Here is a 21,222-nt window from a genome sequence, read left to right as displayed (position 1 = left end):
GGTTTCCAGGTAAGATCTCTACAAGCTTGGCAGCAGACAGTGGAACAGCGTCTGGCTTCCTGGCAGACTGATGGGCCTCCTATATCAAGCACTCTGGTGTCACCCAAGCCCCCGTTATTTCCACAACATCAGGACCCCTCTTCGGATCAGAGTTCGGATTGGCTCGTTGCTGAGGACGAAGCTGCGCAAGGGAGATCAGCGCCAGACTTTCCCGACTCTGGGTTTCACTCCTCCCTGACAGAGCAAGTTCCCTGTCTGCAGGATTCTTTGGATTTTGAAAAGAGTTCGGTAGAAAGCAGCGAAAACTCCGTGTTGGGGAATTCCGCTGACACGGTGAAATGCATCAAAGACCGGGACTCAGAGGCCACAGCCGAGGAGCACAGTGACTGCAGTAGGGAGAGCTCAGCCAGCGAGCAGGACAACACATTGCTCCAACAGTATTTAACCTCGGTCCAGCAGCTGGACGATGCCGCAGAGGCGGCCGATTCTGACGATGTGGCAGGAGACGGTAAGCGTCACCTCGCTTGTTCTCCGGAAAGGTTAGACGCCTCCTCTGACAGTGAGAGTCATAGAGTGGCTTCTACTTCACAGGATGAAATTAGCCAGACGCCAGAGAATTGTCAGTTAAACGAAGAAGCCCAAGGGCAGCTTCCGGAGTGTGACGCTGCCTTTCAGGGGTTGCATGTGAGTGTGCAGCCTGTCTGATTTACTGGGGACCCGAATTTCAATTCGATTTTCTTATGTTTTCAAGTGTCTCTTTTGCAGGGGAGCTACCCTTTCCCCCATTTTGTTATTATTTATATACAACTTGTATCCTTGTCCCACACTTTTTGGATATTAGCTACTGAACTACATCTTCATTTTCATTGTACTACTGTACTAAACAATATTGATATTAAAAGGCATATGCACTTTATTTCTTAATAATTATACCAATAATGTTTCCTTTACATCCGTACTGCCTTTCAGGAACAGTTCCTTGCAGTAGTTTTGGTGATTTAAGTAGAAGAACTTGGCTCTTGTTAGTCACATGGTCAGGGATGGAATATGTAAGGCACGGCTAGGGTGAGGGCTATGGACAAGTGAAATTTCCCAGGCAGTCTCCTTGGACTAAAACCGTGGCTTTCCACCCTCTGTGTTAAGGAAAGTCTTCTTGTATAAGAACACTTAGGGAGAATAAGGTTTAGTGTGTATGTGCATGTGTGTATGTGTGCATGTGTGTGTGTGTGCATGTGTGTGTGTGTGCATGTGTGTGTGTGTGCATGTGTGTGTGCGCGTGCGTGCGTGCGTGCGTGCTGGCAGTTAAAAGTCTGAGCCTGGAGAATGGTAAGCATGTGCCCGGCCACTGAGCTGCTCACCTAACTCCCAGATCTTTTAGTGCAAGACTTTTAAGTGGGTGATTAAATTGCCTCATGACCAACATTAGCTAATTTGTGGATCAGTTTTGAAGAAAGGTGTTCCATCAGGATTAAGATCAAGCTTGCTTGGGCAAGTATCTTTCCCTCTGATATGGAGAAAGGAGACATAGAGTTAGTCACTTGGAACCATGCTGCTCAAATGTCTCTTTTCATTATGTACTCTTTTAGGCTATTGACATTTATGTGCCAGTACTTTGGGAAGAAATAGATTGTAAGAAATCAATATGTATTCATCATTATGTTCTTGCTTTATTTCTATATATACTTCACCAGAAGAGCCAAAGCTACACTGTGTGTGTGTGTGTGTGTGTGTGTGTCTGTGGACCACAGGACTTACAGCCCTGTGCATACTGGGTAAATTCTGCCCCATGGAGCTGTGTCTCAGTCCTTATTTCACTCGTGACCTTTGTCCCTTAGTGAAGAACGTTTAAAATCCTGATAGACTGCAAATGTTGTTTTTTTCCTAAAGAATTTTTTTTTTATCTAATCTCTGAAAAGTGCCATATTTGAAGGACAATTTACTGGTGACTAAGAAAAGATCAATCAAGCTGGGCTTGGTGGCACATGCCTTTAATCCCAGTGCTTGGGAAGCAGAAACAGGCAGCTCCCATGAGTTCAAGGACAACCTGGTTTACTAGTGAGTTCCAGGTCAGCCAGGGCTCCATGTGAGACCTTGTCTCAAAACAAACCAAAAAACCCCAACAAAACAGTAAAAGCAGCAGCATCAACAACAACCATAGAAAAGAAAAAAGAAAAGAAAATAATAAAAAAAATCTTCAGGAATAATAATATTGTGTTTGAATGTGAAGGGCTACCTGTCAATCAAAGGTGACATTTAGGGGCTTGGCATTATATCTCTTAGAATGTTCTGCTGTCATTAAATAGCACAGCACAGATCTGATTGTTCCAACTGTGGACAAGCAACTGTTTTAAAATTCTGACAGTTCTCTAAAAGTAGGTGCTAATATCATCCATTATTCTATTAAAGCCATTAGAGCCCTTTAATTGAAAGTATATAAAAGCAAAAGTTCTGGTCCTTCCAGAATAGAGTTGAGGACCACGTGGTACTTGCTGAGAAGAACAGCTCTACATTATGGAGAGCTGAATTCATAACTACATAGCACTCAGGTTGAGAAGGCTTGCATTTCATTCTCAGAAATCCAGAGTCCTTTGACAAGGACATGTTTTCTGGGTTTTATAAACAGAGCAAGTCTTGAGTTCAAACTATTTCCTCTAGTATGGATGTGTACTATTGAATGCTTGATTGACTAAAACTGAAAAGTTAACTCTGAATAATAATTACCTTTTATAATTTTGCATTTCTTTACAAATACTTAATTTGTATGTGTGTGTTTGTGTGTGTGATAGTGTCTGTGTTTGTGTATGAGAATATGTGTGTATGTGTGAGAGTATGCATGTGTAAGAGAGTATATATGTGTGTGCTGTGTATGTGTGAGAGCTTGTATGTGTGTGTGAGAGAAGAGAGAGTGTGTGTGTTTGTGTGTGAGAATTTGTGTGTGTAAATGTGCAAGGGAGAGTATTTATGTGTGTGTGTGCCTGCTGGAGGAAGCCAGAGGTGGGTGTCAGCTCCCTTGAACCTGGAGCTGACAGGTGTTTGTAAGCCATCCCTCAACCCTACCTTTTTTATTCCTTTTTCAATAGGCAATAAGAATTTTTCTTATTTTTCTATTTTTACAGTTAAGTGCCTCATTTGCTGCCCACAGGTAAAGAAAAGCATTTCACTGCGGTAGCACCAAAACTGTTTCACGGCCCATTGATTTCAGAAAAGTGGCTCCAGCGCCACGGTTGAGCGTCCCAGAGCGAGGTTCTGGTATAGTTGCTTCTTCCTTTTCTTAAGTAATGGCAGATCCAGCCATTTCGTCTGATAGACACTGTCAGCAGAACTTATTGTTCTTTTGTCTGGCTTTCTAGTCTGAAAATGGCATTCAACATATTTTTTTTTTTTTGTGAAAAACTTGGCAGAATATGCTAATTATTCATATTCTGCTCTACCTCTCTCTTATTTTATCTCAGTTTAGAAGTATGGGAATGTGAAGTAACCTGCTTCGAGCTGCAGAGAATCTTGAATATTGGTGAAAATGCAATATGCCAGAATGTAGGAAAACTAAGGCAGAGACCTAACGTATTTTTATTGGTTTATATAATTTAAAGGTAACTTATGTAACTAAGAGATAGTAATTTATTTGACTCTGGATTATTTATTAGCCTGGCTGGGAAGGGAACAGACTAGGGAGTCTGGGAAGTTGAACTTTGAACTTGGCTTTTTTGATGAGAGATTTTTGTTCAGCTGTGCTGCTTTGACTCCGATACATTCTCATATTATGGAGTATTTGATTATCACTTGGAATTACTGCAGAAGCATAAACTCGGACCATATAGGCAGGCAATAGTGGCACATGTCTTTAATCTCAGCCTGTGCGAGGCAGATACAGGCAGATCTCTGAGTTTGAGACCAGCCTGGTCTACACAGAGAAACCCTGTTTCAAAAAACCAAACCAAACCAAACAACCCCCCAAGCCTCCTACCCCCTCCCCCCAAAAAACCCTCCCCCCAAAAAACTCGTCATACCATGTGAAAATCAGAAGGAATCTTGAGATTATTGCCATTATTGTTGTTGTTGTTATCATCACTATTATTATTATACAATGTAAAAGAGATGCTGGCCTTATAGCAGGGACTGACTATTTTATTTTGAAGAAGAAACAGAACCCAGGGATGATAACCAGCCTGTGTAAGGTTGTGGTAGTCAGCAGCAAACTGGAAACATGTTTGCATATCTCAAGCTTTCCATCACCGTCTCTGTTCATCTTTACAGGAATGAGTGAGTTGCTGCATTTTAAACAGGAAAAACAGCTTTTAAGAGAGGCCCTTTAATGGCAGAGTTGTAGCAAACAGCTAAATCTTTCAGAACCTTGAATGAATGTTCTCCAAAAAAAACAAATGGGACTTTCTTAAAATTGTTTGTATGAAGCAATAATAGCAGTCGGAAATGGCAGTACACACTTCGTTTTTTTTTTTTTTTTTTCTGTTTTTTGTTTTTTGAGACGTGGCTCTGTAGACCAGGCTAGCCTCTAACTCCGAGATCCTCCTGCCTTTGCCTAATGAGTGCTCGAATTAAAGGCATGCAGCATCACAGCCTTAGTGATACATGCTTGTAGTCACAGCACTTGGGATGCCGAGGCAGGAAGATCTGAGAGTTCAAGGCCACCTTCAGCTACATAGTGAGATTCGGGCTAACCTGGGCCATCAACAGCAATAGTAAAGTTAAAACTGTACGAAAGAATCACTGTATCTTAATCATTTATTTGATAACAGCTAATCTTATAGATGACCAAAGTAGATAAAATTTTCTCAAGAAATACTGAATTTGATGCTTCATGTTGCCTTTTATAGAGCAACAGATGGTAAGAATTTTACACTCCGGTGTGAGAAAGATCTAATCATGACAGCTGATAGTATTCAGATAGTTTGCCCTTATATGTCTAGCTATATAGGACACTATATATGCATGTTTTAGAAAATGTTTGGCCACATGGTTGTTTATTTGTAAATAACCCTGTTCTTTGATTATACGGTGCTGTTCTCGAGTGTATGTTTTCCCTGGATTTAGTTTAGATTATTTCCTAAACACAAGCATCATAACGTTTCTGTCATCTATTTATGGCAAGTCTTCTACTTTTCATAAATGCTTTCAGGAATATACAGCTTTAAATATTATACTATCTCCCTTGGTTTTTTTTTATGTAAAATATTAAGATTGGATTTCTAATAATAATATATATTTTTCCTGAAGTGGGAAGGGGAAAGTAGTCATTGGTTTAGTTCCCATTCATAAAGAAAAATGAGGCTCAGTTATATGGTTGTTTAATGTATATTCTTTGTTTTGTTTTTGTCTTAGTTTTTGTTTTTTTTTTCGAGACAGGGTTTCTCTGTGTAGCCCTGGCTGTCCTGGCACTCACTTTGTAGACCAGGCTGGCCTTGAACTCAGAAATCCGCCTGCCTCTGACTCCCAAGTGCTGGGATTAATGTATATTTTTATTTTGCCACATCTGTGTTAAAAGAAGTTTATTGTAGTTATGTTTTTAACTTTAAATACATAGTACTTTTATTTTTTTGAGACAGGGTCTGTCTAAAAAGCCCTGGTTGTCCTTGAACTCACTCAGTAGACCAGGCTGGCCTAGAACTCAGAGATTCTGTTTGCCTCTGCTTCCCAAGTGCTGGTATTAAAGGCGAGCACCACCATGCCCAGCTGTGGCGCCCTTGTTCTTGAAGTGAAGCAGAAGTAGTTTGTAAGGAACATTTTCAATTTTTTTTTCTTTTTTTGAGGTGAGGGTCTCATTATGTTGTCTAGGGTTGGTCTTGAACTCCTGGCCCCAAATGATCCTCTTGCCTCAGCCTCCAGAGTAGTTGGGACTATAGGCACAGAAACGTTTAAATTGAGAATTTTGGTGATAAAGTCTATTGTGCCATATTGCAGTTAAGCATCATGTGAACAAGGTGGGCCTCATAGTCCTGGAGAGAAACTGACCCTCGTCTTTATAGGACAAGGCGCTTCTTCTTGTTAATGGGTGGGAATCGCACTGGACTTTAATTCTTTTTATTAATTTTAGTGGATAGAGGGCATTACTCCTTAGAGTGGCCTTGTTAGTACATTTCTTTGGATGTTTTGTAATAATTTGTGTGTGTGGTGCTAGCATGCTAGACAAGCACAGTACCACTTTCCGACATCGCAGCCCTGTGTTCCAGAATATCATTAGTGTCGGCAAGAAGAGTTTAAAAATAATTTGATTTTGCACTATTTCTTGATTTTTTTTTCAATGTTAGTATAAACAGTAAGACTTAAGGTGGCTGACGTCTGTTTTATGAAGGCTTTCTATTTTATATTGTGCTCTTCATTTGTATTTGAGTCTGTCTAATTTGAAATAAAAGCTTTATACATTTAGGTGTGATATCTGGTTATTTCAGTGATTAGCTCATTGTGCTCACAGTTAATCGGTAGATAAAGTTTAGAACAATTTTACTTCAGAAAATTTAGAGTATTGACATCGTATATAGAAAGCATGGGCCGGGCAGTGGTGGCGCACACCTTTAATCACAGCACTTGGGAGGCAGAAGCAGGTGGATTTCTGAGTTCGAGGCCAGCCTGGTCTACTGAGTGAGTTCCAGGACAGCCAGGGCTACACAGAGAAACCATGTCTCGAAAAAACAAAAACAAAAACAAAAATAAAAAAAAAAAAAGAAAGAAAGCATGAGAGTCCTTCCCAAAGCATTGTCCTTTCTCCACAAAAGAAGCACTGGGAGTTTATCCCAGGAACCTCTATGGAGTCATTTGAGGGTGAGTTCATTTAGAAATGTGCTCAGTTAAGAAGTAGATTCCTATCTGGGCATGGTGGCACACACCTTTAATCCCAGCACTCGGGAGGCAGAGGCAGGTGGATTTCTGAGTTTAAGACTAGCCTGGCCTACAGAGTGAATTCCAGGACAGCCAGGGCTACACCAAAACCCTTTCAACAAAACAAAACAAACAGAAAGAAGTACATTCCTGAACACTGTCAGTGTAAAGTCATAATTTAAAAGAAACGATGGACATATTTTAGGTATGCTTAGCTCTAGATCATGTTAAAATCATGGACAGAAATGCCTCTGCACGTGATCAGCCTGTGCTATAAAGTTTTATAAATAATTTTTGGATGATGGTTTTAGTGTTTGCTTTTCTAAAGATGTATTTTTACTTGTGTAAAAATATGGGTGTTAGCCGAGCGTGGTGGCGCACACCTTTAATCCCAGCACTCGGGAGGCAGAGGCAGGCGGATTTCTGAGTTCGAGGCCAGCCTGGTCTACAGAGTGAGTTCTAGGACAGCCAGGGCTACAGAGAAACCCTGTCTCAAAAACCAAAAAAAAAAAAAAAAAAAAAAAAAAAAGAAAAAGAAAAAGAAAAAGAAAAAGAAAAAAATGGGTGTTTAGTTTGCATGTGAGTCTGCGCATCACAGTATTACCAATAGTGTGAAACACCACGTGTGGAGGTGCTGGAAACTCACCCCAGGTCCTCTTCTAGAGCAAGGGCTCGTAACCACTGAGCCATCTTGTCAGCAGAGGACCAAAAAGTTTTAGCTGAGAATAAAGGCACAGGTATGTCGAAGGTATATTAACTCATGCCTTAGCCTCTGAAGGTGCCTGCCCTTCGTACTCACGAATGGATGTCCTCTGGCTGGTGATCCTTGATCTTTCCTGTGCCCAGCATATGATACCTACCTACTCTCCATATTCTTTCTTTTCCTTCCCTTTTCTTCTTCTTTTTTTAAAAATTGTTTTGATTCTTTGTGTATTTCCCATCATGCACCCGCATCCCACTCATCTCCCTGTCCCTTTTATCTGCTTTCCAACCTTGCAACCTCCTCCCCAAAAGAAAACTGACAAACAGTAAAAGAAAGAAGAACAAAGGAAAATCATCTCGCTGTGTGTGGCAGCTGCAGTGTGTCTGAACACCTTTCCTTGCAAATGTCCAATGTAATGAGTCATTGGTCTGGTTTGGAGGCCTCTGGCTTCTGCTACACTACCAATACTGGATCCTCAACGGGCCTACTCTCGGACATCCTGTTATTGCCCTGAGTCATGGAGATCCTTCAGGACCAGGCCTTCACATGCTCCAGCAGTTCATAGATAGAGTAGATGTTGAGGTGGGCCAGCTCAAAGCTCTGGATATGGGCCCGGATGGGAGTTGAGTTTGGCTGCCCATCAGCTCTCCTGTGTCCACACCACCAGGGCCAGCTCTCCTGCTCCAGGCAAGGGGTGGGGCCAATTCTGGACAGTCCTGGACATCAATATGGTCTCAAGGTTCAGACCAGACCCGAAATGTCTACGTAGCCTTTGTTTGGTAGTAACATGGGCTATAGACATGGACACCGACGTCTGACTCTCTTGGCAGCATGGATTGGGACTTCACCATAGCCTTAGGTGACATCTCAGATTATTCACATCAGGCTGTTCCTCCTTCCCTTCCTTTTCCCATCTTGCCATCACATACTCGGACATTGTAGTGGTACCACAGAGGGCTGGGACATAGGCAGGTGGGCCTCTGGATGTCTTCCACCTGCCACAATGCATGGTGCTGAGTAGGTCTCCCCTCCCCCCTTCTCTTTTCTCCTCTCTTCTCTTCTCTTCTCTTCTCTTCTCTTCTCTTCTCTTCTCTTCTCTTCTCTTCTCTTCTCTTCTCTTCTCTTCTCTTTTCTCTTTCCTCTCCCCTCCCCTCCCTACCTCCCCTCCCCTCCCCTCCCCTCCCCTCCCCTCCCTACCTCCCCTCCCCTCCCTACCTCCCCTCCCGTCCCCTCCCCTCCCGTCCCCTCCCCTTTCTCTTTTCTCCTCTCTTCTCTTCTCTTCTCTTCTCTTCTCTTCTCTTCTCTTCTCTTCTCTTCTCTTCTCTTCTCTTCTCTTCTCTTCTCTCTTTCCTCTCCCCTCCCCTCTCCTCCCCAGCTCCCCTCCCCTCCCCTCCCCTCCCCTCCCCTCCCCTCCCCTCCCCTCCCCTCCCCTCCCCTCCCCTCCCCTCCCCTCCTTCCTTCCTTCCTTCCTTCCTTCCTTCCTTCCTTCCTTCCTTCCTTCCTTTCTCTCTCTCTCTCTCTCTCTCTCTCTCTCTCTCTCTCTCTCTCTCTCTCTCTTTCTTTCTTTTGTTTGTTTTTGAGACAGGGTTTCACTGTAGCTCTGGCTGTCCTGGAACTCAATTATGTAGACCCAGGCTGGCCTCTGAAACCACAGACATCCACTTGCCTCTGCTGGGACTAAAGGTGTGCCCCATTATGCCAGCTGTTATGTGCAAGGCTCTGGGTGTGATCCATTCCACCTGCTTCCCTGGCCCCTGTCACCATCAGCTAGCTGAACATGCTTCCATTTCCTGAGCCATTACTCTTGAGCTTCGGTGTGTGGCCTGGTCTCTGAAGGTAGCCTCAAGAGAGGCAACCACCCAGCATTCAGGCCAGCAAAAGCTATCAAGTTGTGAAAAAGTCAGCCTTAGGCAATGGCTTGCCTGAACATATGAAGAAAGCAGTTGATGAGCTGAAGCAACCCCAGAGCAGGAAGAGAAGTGGGCATAGAGAAACCAGAACTTAAAGCTGGAAAAAGGCTGTAAAAAACCAACCCCCCTCACAAAAGGGAACATGCTCATCCCTGGAACCAGAGATGTAGCAAATCCTCAGGGTCTGACAGTCTCAGACCCCAGACTGAGAGTTGTAGTGTACATGGCTGTCTGTTAAGGATGCTGATGAAGGCCTACAAAAGGGACTGTAACACCAGGGTCTCAACCTCAAGGCATAGGCAGACTGACAATAGCGATGCCACTTGCTCTCTGTCCCTCACTGCTGCTCAGTGCATGGGTTCAGGAAATGGAAGCATGTTCAGCTAGCTGATGGTGATGGGGGGCCAGGAGTGGGGGTGGGGTGGATCAAGCCCAGAGCCTTGCACAGTATCTCCTGCTCCCAGATGCCGTCATTGGGTCTTCAGTTAATGTGTGTGTGTATGTGCGTGCGCGTGTGTATGCACACATGAACCCTTTGTCCTGCCATGTGAGAATGTTGGTGGGTTGGTTTTGTTCAAGTCTTGTAGAGGCAAGCACAGGTGCTCTGCGTTCATGAACACAGTGGTCTTATGCCCTGAAGACAGTTGTTTTGCTTCTGTTCTTCCTGACCTCAGGCTCTTATAGCTCCATTGTCAATAAATATAATGATAATTAATGACAGTTGTAATTTATATCGATTCTACTTCAACTTGGGACTAAGTCTGAGGGCAAACTTTTTCTTTTTGTTTTAAACTTTTTTTAAAAAAGATTTATTTATTTAATGTATATGAGTACACTGTAGCTGTCTTCAGACACACCAGAAGAGGGCGTCAGATCTCATTACAAATGGTTGTGAGCCACCATGTGGTTGCTGGGAATTGAACTCAGGACCTCTGGATGAGCATGCAGCCAGTGCTCTTAACCGCTGAGCCATCTCTCCAGCCCCAGACTCCCCCCAACCCCCCAGCATTTTGCTTAGGTTAAAAGTACGTCCAACCCCACTGTGCTCTAAACCAGGAACGTCTTTTGTCCCACACGGGCCTTTTTGTCCTCTAGAAACTCCTCTCAGTATCTCAGATTCACCAAGCTGCTTTTGACATAAAACGTCCAAACTAGGGTAATCCAGCATTGAGGGTGGTTTGGGTGGAATATCCTGGCGCTTTTGCCAAGAGACTAACTTCAAAGAGAGAAGCTTCAAGACCCTGCTATCTCTATGCTCACGTTTGGCAAGCAGTGTTTCTCTGGTACCAGCAGCTCCGCCACTGCTAGGCCAGCATTGTGGTTAGTTCTCAGGAAGAGAACCGGTTGAGGGGACGCTCCGGGGAAAGGCTGATGTCCGAAGGTCATCTGTATTTGTGTCTCCAAAAGGGTCCAGCCCTCGGGTTAGAGTGTATCTCCAGAGGTACACAGTCATCCGAACCCAAGCTCCCTGGGGCGGTCGGGTAGCACAGGCAGTGCCAACTCCTTGTGTTCGCCACTGGGCACATCACTCAGCTTGCGCGGCTGTCAGTCAACATCCCCGCTCCGCCCCGCCCCGCCCATAGTCGGACCAATCGTAGCCGGGGGTCGGGGGTGAGGCGCCGTAGCGCGGTCAGGAAGCGGGGAGAGAACAGCTTGGCGCGGAGGCCCCGGATCGGAGCGTCCACATCCCGTGGGAGGGCGAGCGGCGAGCGAGACCGGAGACCGGGTGAGTGCGAGCTGCGACTAAGCGCGCGGCGGGGCGGAGCCTGTCCGGAGAGCGCCGGGTGCGGCGTGCCTCCTGCGCCCCGAAGCTGCAGAGCCCTGTGTTCCGCGCGCGGACCTCGGGTCCCTAACGTCCCCGGCCCGGTGTAGGGAGCTGCGGCCCCGGGAGTCCCAACTGCGTTCCAGAGCCCGGGAGCCGAGGCCCCGACCGAAGACGCAGGCAGAGCTTCAGCCCTGGGCTGCGACTGCCAAGGTCCGGATGATCCGAGCCGCTGCAGAGAGGATGCAGGGCGAGCCTGAACATCTCCATCCTCAGTTTCTCCACTTGCTGCAGCGCCGCAGCGCCTGGTAGCAGGCACCTCAGGTGACCTGCACCCGAGAGCGCAATCAGGCCCCTCTCCTCCCCCCCACCCCACCCCTTACTTCTCTTCTTTTTTCCACTCCCAGTGCAGAGAGCTTGGCGACACTGCACTTGGTCCCTATCGCCAGTCTCATCGCTGCTGTGGCGCCAGCTGCTTATCTTGTTGTCTCGTCATACTTTGGACTACCCAGGCTTTACTGAGCTGCAGTTTTGGAGGCATCAGAATAGTCATGCAGGGAGGAACGAGTGTGTGACAGTCCTCTGTGGGATGTTGAGATCTTGGCTTGTGTTCTGTCCCTGCTTGACTCAAGTTCAGAAGAGCGGTGGTGCTCAGAGAGGTTGTGAGGCAGGATTTTGCAAAAATGTATATGAAAGTGTAATCCCCCCCCCCCCGTGCTTTTCATCAACAATAGATTATTGCCGTGTTCCCAATGGATAAAAGAACCGCACTGCCTGGTGATTGTGTTCTCTTCCTGTAGGCATTATGTGTCATTTGGATTATTAGGGTGTCTTAGAATCTGGCAGGTTGCCCGGACCCTCCTGACTGTTTGATTCCTCTCTGGGAGGGCACACCATACTTTTACCCAGCAGTGTGAGGGCTCTGTCCCCTTTTGACTGGGCTTACTGTCTTCTTTCCATGTCTGTTGTTTTCATAATTTCTTCTGGGTTGACCAAGTGTGTAATCTGCTACTGAGAAAGGAGCTGAAGAAAGGTCACTGAAGAGGGAATGGTTGATCCTAGTGTTCCAGAATCCAGTTGTCCTGAGAGACCATGGCAAGGCACAATTCAAAGTTCATTTTAGTACCACTGGCCCTCAACTGAAGTAAGCAATACCCCCTGGCCACTCTATTTAGTGGTTCTTCTACTTGACTGTATACTGTATACTGTATCTAAGGGATATCAAGGGTTTCAAAGTAAGCGATGCCAAAGGATCCAAGCCTAAGGTGTAGACATACGAAGAGCAGACCCAGCAAAGGTGTTGGCTTACTAAGGTGTAAAGAAAATTCATTTGCAGCCGGGCGTGGTGGCGCACGCCTTTAATCCCAGCACTCGGGAGGCAGAGGCAGGCTGATTTCTGAGTTCGAGGCCAGCCTGGTCTACAGAGTGAGCTCCAGGACAGCCAGGGCTACACAGAGAAACCCTGTCTCGAAAAACCAAAAAAAAAAAAAAAAAAAAAAAATCAAACTCACTTAGACTTGAGTTTGGAAAAGGAGAAAATTCATTTGCAGAGAGCAAAGGCCAAGGCCAAACGCTGGAATGAGATTCTACCTTGTGGCTCCTGGGGGACCAGACTGCTGGGCTGGTCAGAAAGCACTTTTTACCTGCTGAGTCACCTCACTGGCTCCTTTTTACAGAATTATCACTTCTAATCACTGAAGAGCCTACCTTTACAAGGTAGCAACTACCCTCAGCTTACACTAAACAATGTGTCTTACCTGTTTCTAAATGTATACCCTCGTCTCTCACTAAGGTCTATAATAGTGTGTGTTTGATTTCCAGCCAAAGGCTCCCGGTGCAGTAGGTACTTTAAGGAAGCCTTTATCAGCACTGGCACACACTTTATCAGACTGGAGCCACTATCAGTGTCTGTGTAGAGCTGAACCTTTCGGCTGGAGTCTGGGAGGGAACAGTGAAGAGGCAGCAGAAAGTGGCGTTGTAAAAAACGGATTCTTTCTGATCCACCTCTAAACAATAAAGAGAGTAAATCTGATCAGGCTTTCCAGGGGAAAATCAAAATAACTGAGGAATGAGAAGAACAGTAACAGTAGCTGGTGTAGAAAATACCCAGTAAAATAACAGAAGAGGGTTGGAGGTGGCTACCCAGCAGGAAAACCTTCTTGCCTTGAAAGTTCAGTTCAGTTTCCAGGACCCCCATGGGAGGAAAGAACTAACTATTATAAGTTGTCCTCTGACATCCACAGGTGTATGCGCTGTGGTATACATGGACACACAGATACACATAAATTATAAAAATAATTTAAAAAATAATTAAAAAATTAAATAGTAGATTATAATTTAGATGAATCCCTTCTAAGTTCAGAGGATGATGTCAGCTCGTCTGCATTTCAGTGCAGAATGATAAGAAATGAAGATTAAAGTGTATACATAAACATCGTCTTAGTTAGGGTTTCCGTTGCTGTGAAGAGACACCCTGACCAAGGCAACATTTTTTTTTAATGTTCTTTTTTTTATTGGGTATTTATTTCATTTACATTTCCAATGCTATCCCAAAAGTCCCCCACACGCTCCCCCACCCACCCACTCCCACTTCTTGGCCCTGTCTTTCCCCTGTACTGGGGCATATAAAGTTTGCACGACCAATGGGCCTCTCTTTCCACTGATGGCCAACTAGGCCATCTTCTGATTCATATGCAGCTAGAGACACGAGCTCCAGAGGGGGTGGGGGTACTGGTTAGTTCATATTGTTGTTCCACCTATAGGGTTGCAGATCTCTTTAGCTCCTTGGGTACTTTCTCTAGCTCCTCCATTGGGGACCCTGTGATCCATCCAATAGCTGACTGTGAGCATCCACTTCTGTGTTTGCTAGGCCCCTGCATAGTCTCACAAGAGACCGCTATATCTGGGTCCTTTGAGCAAAATCTTGCTAGTGTATGCAATGGTGTCAGCGTTTGGAAGCTGATTATGGGATGAATCCCCGGATATGGCAGTCTCTAGGCAACTCTTATAAAGAACAACATTCAACTGGGGCTAATTTACAGGTTCAGAGGTTCAGTCTATTATCATCAAGGCGGGAGGATGACAGAGTCTAGGCAGACATGGGACTGGAGGAGCTGACAGTTCTGCATCTTGATTCAAAGACAGATAGGAGAAAACTGACTCCCACGTGGCTAGGAGGAGGGTCTCAAAGCCCACCCCCACTCCCAATAATGCCACTCTCTGGGTCATGCATATTTAGACGGCTGCAAATATTAACAAGGGTCTCCAAGCAAGCAACGCCAAAGTTCAAGCCTAAGCTGTGGACATACTGAAGAGGTGTTGGCTCACTAAGGTATAAAGAGAATTCATTTGTAGAGGGCAACGGCAAAAGCCAAGCTGGAAAGCGATTCAAGGTGTCCCTTAACTGGAACCTTCACCCTATAACGCACGTTTCGAAAACAGAAACAGTTACTTCCTCTTTACGTGTCCTTTGGTGGAAATGTACAGGGGGCGGGGGCGGGGGGGAGGGGGGAGGAGGGAGGGGAAGAGGGGGAAGGGGGAGGAGGAGGAGGAGGAGGGAGAGAGAGAGACTATATGACTAGAGATGAGAGAACTCTTGCAGCCCTTTAAGACTTTTTCCCTGAAAAGTTTAATAACTAAGTAAATTGCTTGACATTCTTCCAGTTCCTGCATAGCTGGAGTTTAAAGCCGTATACATTGTCATCAGTGTGGATGCTTTAATTTTTGTTTTACAGAAAGTAACAAAATGTCCTTACATTAATACAAAAAACTAATCCATTCTGGAATCAGAAATTCCCATGGTTTACAAGAAAAAAAAGATTCTCCACAGAAATTACTATATATTCTAGTGAATTGTTTATATATATATAAACAATATATAATATATATAGCTATATAATATATAGTTATAGTTATATATTGTTTGGAAGGGTTTAGATCAATTGTTCTTTGGTTTTTCCTTTTGGAAAAACTTGTGTATTATTGTTTACTTTTCTACAAAAATAAGATATGCAGCTATCTGTTTCTGCTATAAAACGAGAAGTTATAATCTCATAAATGTCATAAAAATGATATTATCAGAGTGATGAAATAATTGAAGTCAGTACTGATTAGAAATACCCCACTCCCCAAACCCAACCGCAGGAAAAACAGCCTACAACCAGCCACTGAGAGAACATTTTGAATTTGCTACAAGACTCCAGTCCTTTACCAAGAAACATCTGTGATCAAAGAATCAGGATCTCTTACAAATTCTTCAAGCTGTCTCCCCACGCCACACACACACACACACACACACACACACACACACACACACACACACACATCTTCAGGGTGAGTGTCTTTCTTCCTATGTCTTGTCACTGATGAAGGAGAACAGAGACGACCTGTTGTGGGAACCTGTAAACCAAAGGCTGGTTTCTGTCTTACTGTGGAGACTGTGGTAGTCTGGCTTTCCTGTGGGTCAGGGTGGTTGGCGGAGTGTTCTGATTGGAACTCTTTAGACTAACACGAGGCCTCCTCCTAACACTCTTGACATATTGCGAGTATGGTACTGTGTATAACTTAACCTGTAAGGGAAGTGAGGCGATTTTACTTAGTTAAACTCTGGAAAGTTGGCCCTGGAGAGATGGCTACTGATTGAGATCACTGGCTACTCATCCACAGAACCCAGGTTCAATTCCCAGCACCAATACGGCAGCTCACAACTGTCTGTAACTCCAGTTCCAGGGGATCTGATGCCCTCACATGGTGGCGAAACACCAATGCATGTAAAATAAAAGTAAAATCATTGGGGTGTAAAAATTCACAAAGGATCAATTAAAAAAGACTCTAGAAATTTAATGTTTACTTTTACTTCACAGTGTCTGAGTTTGAAAACTTTTTTTTCCTATTAAAAGTTATAAGTAACATAGTTATAAAGTAACAATTACCATCTCTGAGTAGAGTTGAAAAAGGAAACTGAAACAATTATCTAGAGAGGAGGCATTAAGGTCCCCAGGAGATACTATATGACTGTCCCCAGGAGATACTATCTGACTGTCCCCAGGCCCTTTCCTCTGTTTTTGTGACAGGACCTTGGATAAGGCCGATGAAAGGAAATGAACTTCTGTTGCAGTTGGTGAGAGTTTCATTTCTTTTGTTTATTGTACAGAACATGCCTTTTGAATTGTTGCAGTCTCTCCTCTACAGAACTCTGAAGAGGACTGGCAGAATGGCCACAAGTTAAACGGGATGCTCATTCACGGCTCAGAGTGAACAGAGACATGGAGCTTTGACGGCGAAAGTAATGTGGTGTCGGCCATGGGTCATCAGGACACAGCCGGACAATGTGGACCAACTTCTTCAAACTACGAGTCTTCTGCTATCTGTTTGTGGTGCTGATGGTGGTGGTGTTGGTCGTCAATGTCACTCAGGTGGAGGTGAGTGCTCACATCTGGGCATGTGCAAGCCAGCCAGGAGAGGAATAGTCAGTAGACCTTTTTCTCTGTGTGAGGGAGCAAAACTTGTTTCGCTGGGGCCAGCGCTCCCTCTGGCCAGTGGGGAAAACCCTGAACGTTTTTTTCTAAGTCTTTAGGGGCTGGGGAGAAAGAAAAGGAAAGAGAGAAAATTCACACACACACACACACACACACACACACACACACACACACACACACTGAGTGGATGAAACAAAGCAGGCTCCAGTAACTTCACACATACAGATACATACACACACACACACACACACATACATATTAACACATTGAATGGATGGAACAAAGTTCCAAGAAGCAGGCTCCAAGCATTTCACACATGCATATGTATATATATGTGTGTGCGTGTACACACACACACACACACACACACACACACACACACACACATACACATAGTTGGTGAATGGAGCAAACTCCAATATATACTTTATTTTTTCTCCCATAGCTTATGTATCCCAGCAAAATCTTTCAACCAGCATAGAAATTACAATGTGATTACATTCTATTTTTCTTTTCGTGAGTGACTATAAAACAACAGTCTGTTCCCCAATACCTTTGCGTGAGAAACTATTACAGAGTACAGATAAAGAAAACACATTGTTCCCAAGAACCCATGTACATTCGTAACTAAGCAACTTGTTATAGATTAACAAAGTGTGAGCGAGCAAGGGAGTTTTCTCAGCCAGTTTCTCTTACTGCCAGACAGCAATATCTGGTTACAAAGGAAGGAATAATCACTTTATTATGTATCTTTAAAAGTAATCTTGGGGCTGGTGAGATGGCTCAGCAGGTAAGAGCACGCACTGCTCTTCAGGAGGTCCTGAGTTCAAATCCCAGCAACCACATGGTGGCTCACAACCATCCGTAGTAACATATGGTGCCCTCTTCTGGTGTCTAAAGACAGGTACAATGTACTTACATAGAATAAATACTTTGAAAAAAAAAGTAATCTCAGAAGAATCTTAAAAGAATCACAAATCTAAACTTTCATATAAAAACAATCAGTCAGTGCCGGGTGTGGTGGTGCACGCCTTTAATCCCAGCACTCGGGAGGCAGAGGCAGGTGGATTTCTGAGTTCGAGGCCAGCCTGGTCTACAAAGTGAGTTCCAGGACAGCCAGGGCTATACAGAGAAACCCTGTCTCGAAAAAACCAAACACAAACAAAAACAAAAACAACAACAAAAACAAAAAAACAATCAGTCATATCTACTTTCAATCCTCAGAATGAATATTTACTCATCAGCAATTCTTATTAAATCATATCAGGAAACTGAGGGCAAAAATGGGTACAAGAAGTCAGTCATCAGCAGTCCAGCCTCAGTGAGAGTCACGTCAGCCAGGGCTGCCGTTGATCTTGTTCCCTGAATTAAAAAAATCCCTAGCTTAAAGATTTTTTTTTAAAAGATTTATTTATTATTATAGCTAAGTACACTGTCACGGTCTTCAGACACACCAGAAGAGGGTGTCAGATCTCATTACAGATGGTTGTGAGCTACCATGTGGTTGTGGGATTTGAACTCAGGACCTCTGGAAGAACAGTCAGTGCTCTTAACCGCTGAGCCATCTCGCCAGCCTGCTTAAAGGATTATTAAGAGTCTTCTTTTCTGAACTTCAAATTGTTCCCTAAGATTTTCTACATCTCAACTTAGCTTCACTTACAATTTTATTTTTCCCACCTAAGGGTGGTGGTCATTGCTGACGATCTATATCTTTAAGTTCTTTCATAGGGTGGTGACTGAGTCATTCATTAGTAGCACTGCCTGGAAGAGATCTAACATTATTATTGTGAGTGCAAAAGATACTGTCCAGTGAGGGGCTGGAAGCCCCTTAGAGTTTTCATACAGTTCTTAGATTAAGAGGGATGTGAGGGCAGCCAGCTGAGCAGAACTCTTAACAGCATGAAGTCCTCAGGACAGTGCTTGGGCCATGCTAATCTGAGACACACCCGTGCTGCATGTGCCACATTCCATGAGTTCTAAAGCCCTTTGCTGGTCTTCCTGGAAGGCCCTTGGCAGGAAACTAATCGGAATATGTTATATGGGGGGTGCAGGGGGGGGTGTTTTCATTTGTTTTTGTTTGTTTTCCTGAGACAGGGTTTCTCTGTGTATCCATGGCTGTCCTGGAACTCACTGTGTAGACTAGCCTGGCCTTGAATTTACTGAGATTCGTCTGTGTCTGCTTCTGGTTCCCTGGTGCTGGGGTTAAAGGTGTGACCCATCACTACTTAGCCTGTTTTCAATAAAAGCAAAAGCAAAAGCAAAAGCAAAATGTTCCTTACAACCATAAATAAAAATCATACTTGCATGATGTAGTAATAATGACTGGTAGAGCTTGTGAATGTGCTGAGAAGATAGGAAATGGGAGGTCTCTCCTCCCCCCACCTGCTTAGCCACAACCTAAGCTGCCTCCCCCTAGTTACAGGCAGACCCCAGCTGGTTAGCTTGACATTCCATACCCTGAAACCACAGTTTCTAAGTCCTCGCTCACAGGGAAGTGCTCTAACCCGTCCTTGCACCTGACACTGGGGTGGCGTTGGTGGGGGCATCAGGACAAAAGCCACACCATCGGAAACCCTTCTTTTTCCGTGGAGAGCAAGGAGAGTGGGTACTTTATGGCTGCTTTAGATTGGCTTCCTGAAGGAGGGGACCATGTGGCCTGGCCACTAGCTGAAGGACAGTTGGAGTGGAGGAAGTTGGTAAGTCTGTTTTGAATACCTCTGTATGGCTGACGGGCAGAGACCACGTCTTCCTGAGCCCCTCCCTCACTGAGCGTCTCCGAGACACTAAGAATCCCCCTCTTTCCAGCTTCCTCTGCTGGACACACGCAGGATCAAATTTGTGGCACAGTTTCTACAGAAAACATGCTAACCCTTTTATTCTGTTGCTTATGGTGCTTTTTACAATGCAAGTCTTAACCAAGCAAGGCATTTCTTTGCTTACTTGGGTTATCAGCACAAGGATTTCTAGAGGCTGAGCCTGTACGTAGGCTTTTTCCTTTCTTCAGCTGGAAATTGCTTTGTGTTGGGGAACAAGACACCTACTCTCACTGTGAAATGGACACAGAGTCCTTTAGTTTTATTTTTTTGTAAGTACACGAAGAATCTTGATTCTGTTCAAGGTTAAAGCGTAATGTCTAGGAATTAATTCCTTTCGTTTGCTTACACTGTTCTCATGTTTTGCTGTAGAAATGGCAGGGTCAGCACTGTATCAACGGTGCCTTCCATCCGAGTTATAAGTATACAACTAGGTATCGTGATAACATAATGGCACGTACAACACCTTTTTATTCTTGATAAATCTGTGTGTGTGTGTGTGTGTGTGTGTGTGTGTGTGTGTGTGTGTGTTGAGTGTGAATGCTGCTTGCCACAGCATGCATGCTGATGTCAGAGGACAATATTGGATATTGATCCTCATCTTCCACTTTGTTTGCATCAGGGCCTCTTTTGTTGTACTTCGCTGTCTGTGGACACCAGCCTAGCAGGTCTGTGATCTCCTGAGGAGGAGTCTCTTGTCTCCACCTCCATCTCACTGCAGGATTGCTGAGATTACAGACAGCTGCTATTTATCTGGCTTCGTTCGGGTTTGGGGATTCAAATTTAGGTTCTCGACTTTGTATGGCAAGAGCCATCTATCTTCCCGACTCCAGCCAGTCAAAGTGGGCTGCAGCACATTCACGTTGTACAGCTACTGTACTGTCTGTCTCTGGAACTTCATTCTTGTCCTCCCAGACTGAAAGTCTGGATCTGTTAAACAGTTACCCATTCCTTCTTCCCCCTCAGCCTCTGTCATGTAATTATCAATTTGTCTGCCTCTATGGATTTGATGAGCCTAGATGCTGCACACAATGGGATCATAGGATATTTTGTGACTGGGTTGCTTCTGTTCGCATCAGGTCTTCCAAGATTCATCTATATTGAATTCTTACAATCATGACTAATAATTATACTTGTGTGGTGTAGTAATAATGACTGGTAGAGCTTGTGCATGTGCTGAAAAGAGAGGAAATGGGAGCTCTCTCCTCCCCGCTACTCGCTTAGCCACAACCTAAGCTGCCTCCCCGCTAGTTACAGGCAGACCCCAGCTGGTTAGCTGGGTCATAATTTCCATTCCTGGCTAGAATCACACTCTACAGTCTAAACTTTCACGACACTCACTATACAGCCAACATGGCTTCAAGCTCCTGGCAATCTTTGTGGCCCAGGCTCCCAAATGCTGGAATTACAGGTGTGACCCACTGTGCTCCATCAACCTCTGCTTTTTAGTTGGGATGTTTAGACTCTTTATATTTAATGTATTTTTTTGAGAGGATGTCGTTATACCATTTTGTTGTTCATTTTCACCTTATTCTCTTCCTTTTTATGCTTTGTTTCACATTGAGAAATTATTTTAATCCATTTTATTGTTTTGTGGGCTTCTTAGGAGTAAGCCTGTTATTTTAGTGATTGTTTTAGGGCTTGCAATATATATTTAAAATCACACTCTGTGGTTAAATGGTGTTCCACCTCCTGTAGAATATGCACCGTGTCACAGTTGATTTTC

General features: G+C 44.4%; 2 protein-coding genes across 6 annotated transcripts in view; both read left to right on the top strand.

Annotated features, from left to right (window-relative positions):
* Cep97 (centrosomal protein 97) overlaps window positions 1–6,346 on the top strand; it is a 34,918-nt gene extending 28,572 nt beyond the window's left edge. For both annotated transcript variants that reach the window (XM_021184899.3, XM_085832134.1), the window contains exon 11: window positions 10–6,346. In XM_021184899.3, the coding sequence (XP_021040558.1) occupies window positions 10–705 (696 nt within the window). In that variant the 3' untranslated portion in view covers window positions 706–6,346. The remainder of the gene's footprint in view (window positions 1–9) is intronic.
* A 4,685-nt stretch (window positions 6,347–11,031) lies between these two features.
* Window positions 11,032–21,222, top strand: part of Nxpe3 (neurexophilin and PC-esterase domain family member 3) — a 51,366-nt gene continuing 41,175 nt past the window's right edge. The window contains exons 1-2 of one of the 4 annotated variants that reach the window (XM_029470553.2): window positions 11,032–11,170; window positions 16,397–16,626. In XM_029470553.2, coding sequence (XP_029326413.1) covers window positions 16,534–16,626 — 93 coding nt within the window. In that variant the 5' untranslated portion in view covers window positions 11,032–11,170; window positions 16,397–16,533. Of the gene's footprint in view, window positions 11,171–11,195; window positions 11,531–12,006; window positions 12,351–14,106; window positions 14,538–16,396; window positions 16,627–21,222 lie in introns of those variants that run through there. The other 3 variants (XM_085832207.1, XM_085832208.1, XM_085832209.1) reach the window with 3 other exon arrangements.

Source organism: Mus caroli, unplaced genomic scaffold, assembly GCF_978045245.1.
Source record: "Mus caroli unplaced genomic scaffold, Mus_caroli_1 scaffold_17, whole genome shotgun sequence".
NCBI classification, from domain to species: Eukaryota; Metazoa; Chordata; class Mammalia; order Rodentia; family Muridae; genus Mus; species Mus caroli.
Note: the sequence above shows the minus strand (reverse complement) of the source record. Positions and strands in the feature narration are given on the sequence as shown.